The 15,711-nt window shown below is 39.9% G+C and overlaps 1 protein-coding gene across 2 annotated transcripts; it reads right to left on the bottom strand.

The window, feature by feature from the left end:
- Positions 1-416: 416 nt before the first annotated feature.
- PYM1 (PYM homolog 1, exon junction complex associated factor) lies at positions 417-15,276 on the bottom strand. Of its 2 annotated transcripts, XM_006179813.2 has the most exons (3): positions 15,157-15,276; positions 1,852-1,945; positions 417-1,373 (listed from the first exon to the last, which is right to left on the bottom strand). In XM_006179813.2, the coding sequence occupies exons 1-3, from the start codon at positions 15,188-15,190 to the stop codon at positions 890-892; spliced, it is 612 nt and encodes a 203-aa protein (XP_006179875.1). In that variant the 5' UTR covers positions 15,191-15,276; the 3' UTR covers positions 417-889. The 2 variants fall into 2 exon arrangements, with proteins under 2 accessions (XP_006179875.1, XP_032348997.1); XM_032493106.1 differs by lacking the exon at positions 15,157-15,276 and having other exon boundaries at positions 1,827-1,938.
- Positions 15,277-15,711: the final 435 nt, after the last annotated feature.

Raw genomic sequence — 15,711 nt, 5'->3', positions numbered from 1 at the left:
GGCTGAAAATTCCTCTTCCTGTCATTAGTTGGCTCCACAATGCCGTCTGGGGGTGGGGTGGGGGGCATGTGAGAAGGTAAAATTTCATGAGTTGAGTTGCGCCAGTGAAGCTGTGAAGTAGGTCGATGATCTTCAGAAATAAACAGCAAGGGAGATACCAAGGCCCCGTTGCTATGCAGCACGATAATGATGACACATGTAAATTAACGTCCAATTTAATTTGTTGTTTCACTTTATTATAACACTAATTTCTGTTCACTGAAGTCTGGGCAAACATGTACAGAAGTCAGTACTAATTTGGTAATACACATCATTTTTAAAAATTAAAAGCAATATTACTCCCAACACTTACCTTCCTGCACCAAACTGATGGGGATAAAACACCTAGAAGCTGACAAAAGAGGCAAAGCAAGACATGTTGTCTACTTGAGTTTATTCTGTTCTTTTTTTTAAAAAAAGAAAAAAAAAAAAAAAAGAGGTGAGGGATGGAGGGGGAAATAACCCATAAACACTGTGAACAGGAACCAAGACTCCAAGACTTGGGCGTACTCCCCCCCCGACCCTTGACCTCAGTTCTCCAAGAGACTCCCACCCACCCGATTTTCTTTTAAACAAGACATCCAAATCAGCAGCAAAGGTACCTCCTGGGGTAGTCACGGAGATTTTGAACACTGGGAATGGGAGGGAGAAAAGTCCAAAAAAATAGGAGTTGGTAAGGAAAGGGAAGGAATGAAGGAGAGGCTAGGCTCTGGAGGACAGAGTTGGGCCATGAGAGGTGGAAGCGAGCCAGTAGGGGGCACCCCTCCTGACTGCCGCTGCCCACGTTCCCCAGGACCCCGGAGAGCCCCGCGGTTTGTTCTGCAGTCCGTTCCCTGTTCCCGGGGGGGCCTCACAGGCCCAGCTCCAAGTCCTCTAGCTCCTCCTCCAGCGCCCTCCTCCTCGCCAGCTTCTCCAGCTGCTCTTTGCTGGGCTGGCTGATTTCCCCAGCCTGGATCCGCTGCTGCAGCTCCTCCACCTGCCGAAGCTTCTTCTTTAGGTTCTTTATCTTCTTGGCCTTCTCGGTGGCGGCGGCTGGGTCGGGCTGGTCCAGGGCGGCGGTGGGGGCTGCCCGGGAGGCCTGTGGAGCGCTGGGCACCTGGGCGCTCTCGCCCAGGGACACCTTCTCGAGAGTCCGGCTCAAGGCCTCCGCCTCCCCCTTCTCCTGCTGCTGCCGCCTCTTCTCCTTCCGCTTCAGGTTGCGTTTGGCTGTCTTGGAGAGGCCTGGTTCACCGCCTTCAGGCCTGGATGGGGTGACGGGAGCAGTGGCCTCGGGGCTCAGCCCGGGGGGCAGTTCTGGTTTACTCTTGAAAAACTTCACATACTTGTTCTCATACCTGCGGGGAAGAGTGTCAAAGAATCACGGACTTTTCAAAGTCCCCCCCTTTTTTTCTTTTCTTCCTTTTTTTTTTTTAAATCAAGCCCTCCACCCTTTTTTTCCGAGCCCTTTTCTTAACAGTATAAATTATTTCACCCCTTTCTTTCCTGCTTCCTTCTTCTCCCTATGGCCCTTCCCCAGCTTTCCTCTGCTGTGCAGGTTGTAGGATCCCCCGGTCCTGAAGCTCCGATCTCTGAACGCTATTTACAGGTTCTGCTGAACAGAGGCCATAGGAACAGGGCTGGTCACTTGGTTACTCATCCCTCACTCATCCCTAAATCCTAGCTTCCTCCTCTCCCTTCTCTGATAGCTGCCCCCTCCTTCCACTTCGGAGGATTCTGGGATCAGAAAACTCCTCCTTGAACTCTTAGGCACGCATTTTCTTTCTTGCGGCAGGGACCCCTTTAGGTACCCCCTCCTCACGCCTGACCACGCACACTGGGACCTCCTCCTGGGGCACATAGCCTTCTTTCACCCTCCGCTGCTTTCGCCAGGTCCCGTCTGGTCGCTGAGTGGAGGCGATGTACTTGCCTGAAATAACAGAATTGCGTTGGAGTTACTCTTTCTAATTTTCAATAGACTTTTCAAATAGATTTCAAATAATTTTTAAAATTTTTTAATTTCAAAATCGATTATATTACAGTCATGCTTGTGGAATTAATTGTACATAATAAACTATTATATATGTATATATACACATTTTAAGTTATAGAGAAAGTTTATTTTGGCAGAGAGTGTTAAACAAAATTAAAGTTGCATACATTAGTAACATAACTCAACATCGTTAATTTGGTGTAAGTGTGACTCCCAGGATGAAAGAATGCATCAGAGCACACAGCTTCCCCCAGCACCCATCCTTCCACTAAAAGCAACCATTAAAGCATCCTTTTCTCACATCAATCAACCCTTAATTAATCTCTCATCATTATCTATTGCGTGCCTATACACTGTATAATACACCATCCCTGCCCTCAGGGAATTTCTAATTTTATAATCTAGTTGGCAAGACAGGACAGGCATGGAGGGAAGTTTAAAAAACACAAGACAATAGCATGGGGACATCAAAAGACAGCAAATGAATAGGAGGCTAAAAAGGGGCAAAAACAAGAATCATGGGAAGGAAAAATGACCAGAGAAATTGTAGAGAAGGAGAAGTTTTATTAAGGTGAATGGTGAGAAAGAGGTCAACTTTTAGGAATCCATACTGTAGATACAAAAGCACTAGCACACAAGGCTGTATGTAAAGATGTTTGCATTAATAATGTTTCTGTATTATTTAAATTAGCGAAAAGCTGAATGCAACTTGAATGGCTATCAGTAGATGAACGACTACATAGATGTGGGTCATCCATACGATGGAACACCATGCTGTTATGAAAAACAATGTTAGATACAAATGCACTGATCTTGAATGGTCTTCATGATATACTTTGGGATCATAAGAGTATAGATCCTCAAAGTTTTTAACGTCAGGATCCCCCACACACTCTTATTTTGTAATATTATGCATTTCACTACGCAATATAAAAAACAATCGTTTTAGATTCATAAATCTCATCAGAAAAGTCCTTACTAGGAAACTGCCATGCTCACAGTGGCAGATACAAGTTTTCCAAAATTCCGATTTCCTCTTGAAGGTTTGAATTTTATCACTGGCAACAAACACTGTCAATTGTTTTCCTTGAAATAGACAGGCTCACTTCATTTTCAGGAAAATGCTATCAGATACTGAGGTCTGAATTACCATGGTTTGTCAGTGGTTCTTTCAAGTAAAAATGGGGTTCCATGAAATGGAAGCTTGTTTAGCTTGCAACTCGGACAACTGCACCAGTGCTTTTCCTTGAGACACCACCGCACTTCAGTGTGCAGCAGTGCTTCATGCTTACGTCCTACTTAATTCACAGAGAACACCAGAAAGCTGTGTAACTTTCAGTTATAAGATGAGTAAGTTCTGAGGGGGTCTAAGATACAGCATGGTAACTACAGTCAGCAGAACTGCATTGTATATTTGCAAATTGCCGCAGAGAGTAGAGCTTTAACATTCTCACCATAAAGCAACGAAATGGTCATTACGTGAGGTAAAGGATGTGTTAACTAACCTTATTGTGGTAAACGTTTCACAATACATACGTGTATCAAATCATCACACTGTACACCTTAAACTTACACAATGTTATATATGTCAATCATATCTCAATAAAGCTGGGAAAATAATAAATAAATTAAAAGATGTACATTAAGGGGCCAGGGTATAATTAAATTAATAATGTTACAAGGACATTCTTAAGTGAAACTGGCATTATTTACTGCAGTGTGTCAGTGAAGAACACAATGATTAGTACAGTTGGTGCCATCACCTTGATTACTGTTAAGGGGCCAGGAGTTTCCCCCATCATTGCTTTTGCACCCTTAGTGCCAACGTCAACCCAGCAAAAGAGGCAAATAGCATCTTAGTATATTATCAAAAGAGTTATGCTTGCAGACCTCCTGAAAGGGTTTTAGGGACTCCCCAAGGGTCCTGGACATTCTGAGAAACGCTGGGGTAGAGGACACTCCCATTCTTGGGGCAAGAGAAGCACTTAGAGGTCCATACAGTCTTTGTACAGGGGCAAAGAGAAAGGTGTGGAAAGACATAACAAGATACCAAGACTATGCTGGCTACCTTAAGAGGGATAACCTAGAAGAAGAGGTGGTAGAAACCATTAACTCCTAATAATATATATATATATGTATCTTGTGTGCCTCTTGTTCTTCCTTTGAGCATCACTTTTGTAAAAAACAAGAAAGGGGGGAAAAAAGGAAAGATTTAAAAACTTAAAAGTCAAGTCAAGAGCCTCCCACAATGGATTATACATGGTTACATGAATTGAGTTTTTCTCAAAATACAAATATCATTAATAAATTAAAACTAAAAAAAAAAAAAAAAGTTAAAGAAAATGGGTAAGATTTGACAGGTAGGGGGGATAGGAGAAAACAAACATGAGCCAAGAAAGATGCGGCTGTGAGGCAGCCTGGAATATGCAGAGAGCAGAAAGCAGAGGAGTCCAGGTGAACCGGACAGTCCCTATTGGGGAATAACACAAAGTGAGGCTGAAAATTTAAAAATTTAAAGATCTTAGAAAGCCTTAAAAACAAAGTCAAGGAATTTGGAATTTATCAGGTGAACAAAAGAGGGCCCACTGAGGATACTGTTTGCTTAGCTGTGACCGTTTCGAGACAAGAGTTAAAAACTCAAGGCTCCGTGGAGGGAGGACTGAGACTAGAGGTGGGCTCCGAAGAAAGAGTCAAACTAAAGTAAATGAAAAGGGAAGCAGAATGAGATTGTAAACAGAATCTTACTCTAAAGCAAAATTTCAGACATGGGAAGGTAGATGGCATGTTCCAGAAAGGGTGACTAGACCAGTCCGGCTGAGTCAGGCTGGTGTTAAGTAAATGAGAGAATGTTCAGACCTTGAAATGTCAGTTAAGGAGCTGAATATCTGGAACATGGCATGCATTCAAAAAATATTTGTCAAATGAATGAATCTTTTATCCAAAGCAGTATTTTAGGGCAATTACTCTGGCATGATGAAAAGATGAATTGTTAAGAGAAAACACTGGAGACTGGGGAAATCAGTTAGGAAAAAAAGACTGCAATAATCCTGGCATGAGGCAGAACTGCCTGAAACAGTGAGAATGGAAAGGAAGAGAATGATGCCAGATACATTATCAAAGAATCAACAGCCTTCGGTAATTCCCTGACTTGGGGAGGGGTAAGGAGGTTGAAGTCAAAGACAATTCAACACACTTTGTTTCAGTAATTCTGATCTTGAGAATTTAGCGTAAGTAAATAGTTCTAACGGAAAAAAAAAACAAAAACAGAAAAAAGAAGAAAGGGAGTAATCATGTGAAAATTATGGTATTATCTATAAATAGCTAAAAAATAAAAACAAACTTCACATCCAGTTATACAGGAATGGTTTACAAAACAGCCATTAAAACTAATAACAGTAAATTTTTAAAAAATCATTAATGTGATACAGTGGAATGTAAAACATAATAAAATTATATAAACACCATGATTTCAACTCTTAAATATTATATTCAAAAGTTTAGGAAAGAATGAGCAATATGAAGTTATGTTGGGTGACTGGATTATAATTTTTCCTTTTAAAATTTTCCATTAATGTCATATTGTGGGTTTTTTTAAATCTCATTTTGTTTCAAACCAAAGTGGCTTGGAGAATGGGTACACCAAGGAGAGTGAAAGTACTTTTGACCAGGTGACCTATAAAGTTATGGAAGACAGAACATCTTTGTGATCTTTGGAATATGAGCAGGATTTAGACAGGTGGAGGTGGGGGTGTGGTTAATGAGGAAAGAGGAAAAAGGGAAGATTTTCACGCTTATAGAAGAATATAAACAAAGGGACAAATCAGACTAGTCATGCCCCTACTTAAAATTCTTCCAGGATTCCTCTTGCCCTTAGGGAATTTACATGGAGGATGGATCCACACACAAAGGTCTTGTGACCCAGCTCTTGTTAGTCTCCAGCCTCTCAGCACCCAGTCACTCACCCCTGTGCTTCAGCCACTGAAATATTCACAAATTGCAACTGACTGTGTCTTTACTCTCTATGCCTTTTTGCTTTTGCTTCCTTTGGCTTGCAGTAGACTTTCTTGATTCTTATCTGAATTCCTATTGGTCTTTAAAGGTCCAGTTCAAGTGTAAACTCCTCAGTGAAGTCTTTCCTAACCTCCCCACACCAAACCAGTTTAGAAGTTGCCCTGTGTACACCCACAGTACCTGTTTTGGCCTTTTCTCATGATCTAATGTTTAATGTAATTGTTTGCTTGCTTGAGAGCAGGGACTTTGATCTTTGAAGCAAAGGTCTTGGCCCCTAGAAGACTGTAATTATTCAAATTAATAAATAAATAAAATTAAGTATCATATTAGGGAAGAGCAAATCTCCAGTATATTTTGGGCAAAAGGTGTATGTAATGGGAAAAGAGACTAGAGGTAAATTAGTAAGACTATGAAAGGTATCCAATCTCCTCTTGAGTTTGGACTCAAGCTTCAGAATGTGGGAGAATGTTAAAGGCCATTAAGGGAGTACAGACTCTGCTCAAAGCTTTGCTTTACTGGAGATTAACCTGAAAGTGTAACACAAAGGTAGAAAAAAAATGAAAGCAATCGCTGCCATGTGAGAAGACTTAATTGAAATGATCTCTATGGGTATTGAAAAGAAAATGAAAGAGAAATTCATCATGAAGAATTAAGTAAATAGGATCTGACAACTGCCAAGATTTGAATGAGAGAGGAAATCATTGAAATTGCTACAGTGGATTTAATCTGGTGCTTGTCATGTGTTCTCTCTTATTTTTCCACAACATACCATGTGGGTAAATAGGGCATATGGTAATAACATCCATTCACACATGGATTTTAAATGTTTATTGAGTACTTGTTGTTGAGCCAGGCACTGTAACAGGAGCTAGGGATACAATGAATAAATAAAACAAGCAAGGGTCTTGCCTTCTTGGAGCATGCATTCTAATGAGGAAGAAAAAAAATAAGTAAGAAATAAACACAAATCAACAAACTAACTACAATATCACTCTTGAATGTGGACAATTTGGAGGAGAATAAAAACCACCGATACAAAGAAAGTCCAAAGGACAAGACAACTTTGTGAAAATAACTAATTCAATTCTAGACAGGTAGTGTTTTTACGTGGGATTAAGGAGAAAGGGACAATGCTAGAAGCGTGTATTTACGTAACTGCACAGAGATGATAACTGAAGCCTTAAGACTAGTACAGATGAAATTAGAGAAAAGCTAGGACAGAAGCTTCTTGAATGGCCATCCTAACTAGAAGTCCTCAGTGATATAAACAGCCCATCATCACAAAGGAGCACCCATTTTATGTTATCTTGGTTCCATTCTCTGGCCTTGATGGTATTCAAAGGTAAAGTCAAAAAGAAGGGGGGAGTGTGCCGATTTATAACCCTAGAAATAAAAACCATGGGCAGAATATTGGGATTTTCAGGTGGCATCTTTTTTTTTTTTTTTTTTTTTTTTTGAGACAGGGAGGTAATTCGGTTTATTTATTTATTTATTTGCATGGCAGTACTGGGGATTGAACCCAGGACCTCATGCATGCTAAGCAGGCACTCTACCACTGAGCTATACCCTCCCCCTCAGGTAGCATCTTTGAGAGGCAGAACCGAGAGGTTAGAGACTGCTACTATAAGAACTTCATAAACTTTGTTATTCCTCACATCTGCTGTTTTGTAATCCTCAATCTGTTTCCTTAAACTGAAAAGGGCTTTGTTTTCAGGGCTGGCAGGAAGACAGAGAAGAGACAACACAGCAAATCTTGGGAGGACTCCAAAGGATTAGGGGGAAGTAACTGGTAAAAGGTGTACTGAATCCCTGGAACCTGCTTCAAAGTTAAGAAAGGAGATCTGGGTCACAGATCTGAGCCTGAGGATGATCTCGGGGCCAACAATGATAAGACTTAGACATGGTTTCTAACATAGAGAAAATATAAAAAGAGAAGATCCATCTTGGAGGCATGACCCTCCAAAATGGTCATGGTCATCTTCCTCAAGGAAAAGGTGTCAGCAACACCAGGAAATGATCCTAGAAAAGAAGGACCAGGACAGTGCTATGCCATGGAGACCAAAAGGATCTGAAGTAAGGGCAGATGATTACCTGTATAGATACTGTAAAGATTGTGGTAGCTCACAGTGAAAAAAAAAAAAATGTGACAATGAATATACATATGTTCATGTATAACTGAAAAATTGTGCTCTACACTGGAATTTGACACAACATTGTAAGATGACTATAACTCGATAAAAAAAAATGTTTAAAAAAAAAACACTGCAAAGAGATTAAGAAAAAGGAGAACTGAGTCGAAAAAGGTTATTCATTTTGGCAATTTGGAAATCCCTAATTATGTACAAGACTTTAGCTTCAGAAAAGTAGAGTGGGCAGAAGCCAGACTACAAATTAATTAAATGTAATAAACATTTACTGAAAGCCTCCCATGAGAAAAATACTCCACATTCTATGGGGATTATCAAGATCAGTAAAATGGTCCCCACTTTCAAGAAATTTACAGTTTAGGTCAGGAGAAGTAGGAGCAAGTTAGGCAAAGAATCACACAAAAATATACATGTCTTAGGTATCCCTAAGAGACACTGATACATACTAATAAGAGATTTCAAGAGAATAAATAAGCACAGCCTGTTTGATGGGAGAAGGTGACAGGAAATTAGGAAAATCTCAGGGACTTAATCTTAAAGACTAGGTAGTACTAGTAATGATATCAACAATAAAGGAACGGCTGATACTTCTGCAGGCAGAGAAAGGAAGGGAAAGGGCATTCTAAGAGGAATAACAACAAGCAAAATCATGGCAGGCTAAAACTCACAGTATGTTAAGAACAATCAGGAAAGAACATAAGGAGCTCCATTACACCAGGAACTTTACATCCACCACCTCACTGAATCGAGATAATGCATAGATTACTATCACCCACAGCCGCTGAGGCAGAGTCTTCAAGAAGTAAAGATATGTCCAAGATCACAAGGGTAGCATGTAGCTGCGATCTGAACTCAGTTCTGATGCTGAAGCTTACATACCAGCATACTGCTGTTCCACCTGCTTTATACTGTACAACCCAGTTTCCCTGGAGGGTTTAGGCAGAGATGTGATGATACTGTATTGGAAAGTGGTTTGTGCTCATACTAGAGAGGAGTATCTTGAATGAAAGAGCAAATTGTCCGTATGTAAATTTGACAGTCCATTCCAAAAAGATAACAGCACCTTTTTACTGAGTGCTTTGCTTCATGCCAAGGACGGTGTTTATATACATGATCTTATTTCATTCTCACAACTCCATGAAGGCTTATTCCAGATGATGAGAAATTTAATAACTTGCCTGAAGTTACAATGTCAGTAAACTGCAGCAGAATTCAAAATGAGGCTGTGGGTTTCAAAGGCACTGCTTTTTACATTATTACTGTGTATTGTGTTATAAATGAAAAAGATACCAAGAAGTTCAACATCACTAATAATCAAAGGAAATACAAATTAAAACAATCATTGTCAGTGGTAAAACCCTTTAGAAAGCAATCTGGCTACATAAACCAACGCTAAGCTAACTACTAACAACTAACTAGTACTAAGAGAGTGAGGTGGTCCTCTCATATAGCAGTATTTCCCAAAGGTTTTGTTAGATAAAATACTACTTCCGTAAGATATTAGCAAGGAATGTCCAAAAGAACTGTTAAATAAGGTTTGGAAATTCTGGGTTAAACATTAAAAAAAAAAAAAAAAAGATTCTGTTTTTTATCAGTAAGACTTAAAATAAGCTATGTTCTTATTCATGTGAGTATTAAGATGTAAATGTAGTTCATCACTGTGTTTCCCAAATTTATTTGACTACAGGAATCTTATTTTTATATCATTTTATTTTTTAGATTTTTATTTTATATCCCTTCTCACAGAACTTCTAATTGTTTCAAGGATCGTATTTTGGGAAGTACAGCCATTCGGTACAATCACAATTATGTTAAATAGATATGCTATGTATGTATGTATATATACATATACATATATGTGTATGTGTGTGTGTGTGTGTGTGTGTGTGTGTGTGTGTGTGTGTGTGTGTGTGTGTGTGTGTATACACATAAAACTAAAAGGGAATGTAAATGTAGTTATCTTTGGGTTCTGGAATTACCAAACACACATGTGACTTATATAATATACTAGTTATGAAAATATTTTCCAAGTTTTCTACAATCAGTAGGAATTAATTTTTTAATTAATTAAAAATAAATAAAAGTTTGTACCCTCCAATCCAGTAATTCTACTTCTGGAAAATCTATCCTAAGAAAATAACCCTAAATGCAGACAAAAATTTACGCACAAAAATATTCATATAGTTCTTATAACAAAAATTCTGGAAACAGTCTAGAAGTCCAATAACAGAAAATTGGTAAGAGAAGGTGCATGCCCAAACAATAAAACACTCTGCCAGTATTTCAAAAGATGTTTACAAAGAGTTTTTAATAACAAAGAGAAACATTTTATGTGTTGCTATGAAAAGGCAACACATAAAAATATATATACTGTCTGATTTTAAAATGCACAGAAAAATAAATATCAGAAGGATCTATGCCAATTTTTTAATAAATTTTTTTTAGCTTTTGTTTTGGGGAAGAGGTAATTAGGTTTAATTACATTTTTTTAAAATTTTTAATTTAAATAGAGGTCCTGGGGATTGAACCCAGACCTTGTGCATGATAAGCATGCACTCTACCACTGAGCTAAAGCCTCCCCCTGGTATATGCCCAATTTAACAGAGGACTCTGAATGAATTATATTGAACAAAAATTACACAATTAAGTTTGTACTTAAGGAGCAGTAATCTGGTAATGGTGTGTCAAATGAACTGGACTAGAGAGAGTGACAGAGGTAGGACAACTATTTGTTGTCACAGCAATATCTGCAGGATAAAGGAAACTAAAATTTTATCAAACACTTAGAATAACCAAAGTATTATGCCTGATACTTTACATATATAATCTCTTCTAATCCACACAATAATCTTTACATAACAATAATAATTACAGAACCATTTCTTGGGCACTTTCTATGTGCTAGACGTGTACATTATATCACTTAAATTTTAATTCTCACAATAATCCTATATTGTAGGAGTTATTATTCCTATTTATTGATGAGAAAACTAAGGCTTGGATTCCCTAGGCTTAAAATTCCTAAGGCCACATAGTTAACAAGTATTGAAGATGGAATAAGGGTAACAGCAGTAGGAACAGAAGAATGATGTTTTGACAACAGGGGCCGGTGAGGAGGGAGTAAAAGACAATGCAAAAACAACACCCCAGTTAATTTTGTTACTAGCAACAAAAACACCTAGTGCTCTGATCTTGGTTTCCTGTATCACTCTTCAATAAAGGGAACAAAGCCTCCTTGGAGAAATGACTCATTCTTAGACTGGGACAGGAAATATGCAAGATGAGGCTGGAGCATCTTCTAGGGCCAGAAAGTAAGGAAGAGCTTTTAAAAAAAAAAAAAAAAAAAAAAAGAGGAAAAACAAAAAACAAAAAAAACCCTACACTGATGGCAGTATGTCAAAGGGTCATGGGGCCAACTAAAGAGCTCCCAATGTCCAAAGCTGGAATGTTTGAGCAATAAAATAAATATAATAACTCAAAGTTCAAACTGATATAAATAAGTGATTGAATAAATAAATGAGGAAGAAGAGACAAACCTCCTGTGCAGAATTCCAAATGATGTGTATAAATAAATACTCCATCCTTAAGGAAGAGAGCATAACTCCCTACTCTTCAAGTGTGGGCTGTGAATAGTGATTTTCTTCTAAAGAGTACAAAATGGAACGGAGAGAGGAAAAAAGTAACTTTATAGTGGAGAAACCTTAACGCTACCTCAGCAGGAAGAGCATGCTAAATATCAAGAGTAAAAAAATCATTGTGATACTGTGTATCCCTGTAAAATATGAACTATGTATCCCTGTATGATATGATGAAAATGTTACTTTACTTCTAAGGTTGTCCCCTAAAAAGTACACAACCCCACTATAATCATGAGAAAAACATCAAATTCCAGCAGAGGGGCAGCCAACAAAAATACCTGACCAATACTCCTCAAAACTGTCAAGACCATCAAAAACAAGGAAAGTCTGAGAAACTGTCACAGCCAACAGGAGTAAAGGAGACATGAGAACTAAATGTAATAAGCTATACTGAGTGGGATACTGAAACAGGAAAAAAAAAAAAAAAAAAAAAAAAAAACTAGGTAAAAAATAAAGGAATCTGGTAGGGAGGATATAGCTCAAGCAGTAAAGCACATGCTTAGCATACACAAGGGCCTGGGTTCAATCCCCAGGACCTCTAAAAATAAGCAAATAAATAAACCTAAAATTACCCCTCAAAAAAGGAAATCTGAATAATGTATGAACCTTAGTTTATAACAAGGTATCAATACTGGTTCATCAACTGCAATAATGACACCATACTAATGTAACATGTTAATAACAGGGGAAGCTGAAAAAAGGTATACGGGAATTATATCATTTTCTCAATTTTCCTACAAATCTAAATCTGTCCTAAAAAATAAAGTCTATATAAAATTTTTAAAAAGAGAGAGAGAAATGATGCAAAAAGTTGATCTTGGTTTAGCTAGAACAGTACTGCCTTTAACAGAAACAAGGAAGGAAAAACTGATACTGATTTTGGTCAGACTGGATTTAAGGTGTGACAGTACATCTAAGAATGAAAGCTAGTCACCAAACAATCAGAAAAGGGAACTGGCAACTCAAGAGAGAGGCTGGTGCTAGAAATAAATCACTGTAAAGAGTTAAGAAACAAATAAGCAGTAAGGAAATGGAAATAGTATGTGTGGACCTGATATTCAAGAAATCAGGCTATGAACAGGTAAGAAAGAGAAATGACAGACCTTGATTTCTCAGTGAAATAAAAAGTGAGGTCATTTGCCACAAGAAGGAGATTTAAAACTGAAGGTTACAGAGAGCTGAGAAAGGTAGGGAAAATAGCCATGGTAGAATGCAAGCAAACCAAGAAAGAAGAATTGGACAGAAGCTGTGATGTTGGCAGAAGTTAACATTAAGTTACATTGTATTGAATGTGCAACTGTCTGTGTCTTTTCTCTACCCACGTGCTGTGGCCTAGAAGCAGAAGCCAAGAAAACAGTTGATGGGTATGATTCAAGATAACAGAAGTGCTTGCTTAGTATAGAAGATCAAAATGAAGGAAGAAAACAATGAGGACAGCATCAAGTGACTGGTTACAGAGGTCTAGATGGGGGCCTCAAAATTAGTCATGAAAGAAATGGAAGACTCAATGAAATGGGAAAGGTAAAGGACCAGAGAACCTAAGGAGGACAAAATCTGATTCTGTGAGTGTGATGCAGTAAAAATGGTTATTGGGTAAGGAGGTTAAAGTGAGAGATGGAGAGGACCTAAAGGCAGAAGCAGTGTCATAGGTGAGGTCCTATGTAGTAGGTAGGTCCAGATTGTAGTGATTTTGATGTGTAGTTGGTTTCAAAACTCAAAGGAAAGTCAATGGTCTCATGCTGAGGAACTATAAGATAAGAGTATTCCAAACATGCTGGAGACACTGAGAATGAGTGTAGACACTGAGAAACAGAATGGAGAAAAAAAATATGATCGGATACATCTGGGTCCTTGTGGGCAGTAAATGATGGCCCTTGAGGTTTTAGAGAAAATGCTATAATTGCATGGCAGCATCTTCCACGAGGATGAGAGTGATAGTGGTGGATCGATGATCTGGAAGTAGTAAGGGAAAGCAAAATAGCAGTGTGATTCCTCCTCTTCCACATTGTCATAGAAAACAGAAGATGCTTCTTGGTGGGAGGGTAGGGTGAGATGTGATATCTGGATTTTCATTAAATCAGTTTAAAGAAAACAGAATAAGGAGACGTGTACTGGACAATGAGTAATATTTTCAAAGCACACATTAAAGGGAGCTGGTTGAAGAAGGACCTACTATGTAGACAGCAGAGGAAGAGGTGGTACCACTTTGAAATGTGAGGTTGCAGAGAAGTATCAAAGACTTGAGTTGTCATAGATACCATAGGAGAGGTGGGTTGAGAGGTAAGTAACATGGAAAACAGCAAAGCAAAACGACACATTTTAGAACAGTCTGCATGTACCAAAGCACGCGTGCACACACACACATGCACACACACACTGTCACTTCTACAGGATATACATACACAATGAGGGCTACAAAAAACAGTAACATCTTGCCTTGCACAGCATTTTTATAAGTTGCTTTCATATATACTATCTTATTTATCATCAATGAGTAGATATTACTATGCCCATTTTTTTAAAGATGAAATTATAATGGGAAAGCCAAAATGAAAATCTTGATTCTCAATTTTCAACACATAATTCTCACACACACAGCAGACAGTTCAGCATCTCAAGCAGCCAGGCTGGAAACTCTTCTCTAGCCAGAAGTAATAGTAGATTCTACCAGCTTGTCAGAGAGCTTGAGAGGCCACTAGACACCTTCCTATTTGCCTTTTTGCACCTGAGATCTCTCAACTCCTATCACCAACACCAGAGAAGGGACAGAAGGCTGGTGCCATCAAGGAGAAAACTCAAGCTGAAAGTTGTATTAGGTTCCTCTTCCCTTCATACCTCTAGACCTCAGTGATCCAACAATAAAGATGAGGAAGATAGTGGAAAAAGCACTATGTAGCAACGAGGAGGTTTCCAACAGATACAGCTTCGAGAAAAAGAATTAAAACGGGGCTAGGGTAGGGCAGAAAGCAGGCATACTAAGAGATGGGGGAGGGGAAGGGGGCGAGCAGGATTTGGAGGGAACTGAGGGTGGAGGAGTCCCCAAGGCTGAAGAACCCAAAAGAGATATGGGAGCTCCAACTGCTGGAGAAAAGTTAAGGGCCAGTGAGGGTCCTGGAGCAAGGACCAGCATTGAAGAACCCCAGGGTTTGGGTGACCGGAAGCGGAGACCCCCAAACTCGAGACCAAAAGGGGGCGCAGGTGACACCCCGTAGGGGAGAATGAATGGGGAAGGCGGTCCGGAGGGCGGGGCAAAGGATGGGCCCCGGGATGGGCGGGGCACAGACCCCTTTCCAAGTCCGAACCCCTGCCCCGAGAGCCCGGGGAGAAGCGGCTCCGGGTCTCCCGCACTCACCGCCGGTCTCGTCAGTTACATAGGGAGTCGCCATCTTGAAAACGCAAACCACTTCCGGCGTGAGCGGGCTGGGGTCCCGCCCCCCTCCCCACCGGAAGTGGAGTCCTGACCGTAGCAAGCCACCATTTTAGTCTTAAAGGGAGAGTACACCATTTTATGGACCGAGGTGGAGAAGGAGGGAGTAGAAGCTGAAGGCTTTAATAAAATAAGAGCCGTGGGCTTGATAATGCCACTGATAACATTATTGAGGTCCTGCTGCGTGTATAGCAGTTCTCTGGGCGCCGAGAGAAGTGCCGAGGCACAGCCCCTCTCCTCACAGGCATTCTTCGTCCGTCTAGGACCTGCGGGAGAAAAGGGGGCAAGGCCCATCTGCACCCAGAAAGGGGGAGTCGCTAATAGATGAGGAAAAGAATATTCAGACCCTGGCCTGAACCCAGGTCCCAGAGCAACTTGGGGACATGGGGCGGGGCAGGCCAACTCCGGGAACGCACTGGGGCGCACCAATGTTAGGGGCGAACGCAAGACCCCAACTGACCCTCTCTTAGAAGGTGGGGA

This window comes from Camelus ferus, chromosome 12, assembly GCF_009834535.1.
Source record: "Camelus ferus isolate YT-003-E chromosome 12, BCGSAC_Cfer_1.0, whole genome shotgun sequence".
NCBI classification, from domain to species: domain Eukaryota; kingdom Metazoa; phylum Chordata; class Mammalia; order Artiodactyla; family Camelidae; genus Camelus; species Camelus ferus.
Note: the sequence above shows the minus strand (reverse complement) of the source record. Positions and strands in the feature narration are given on the sequence as shown.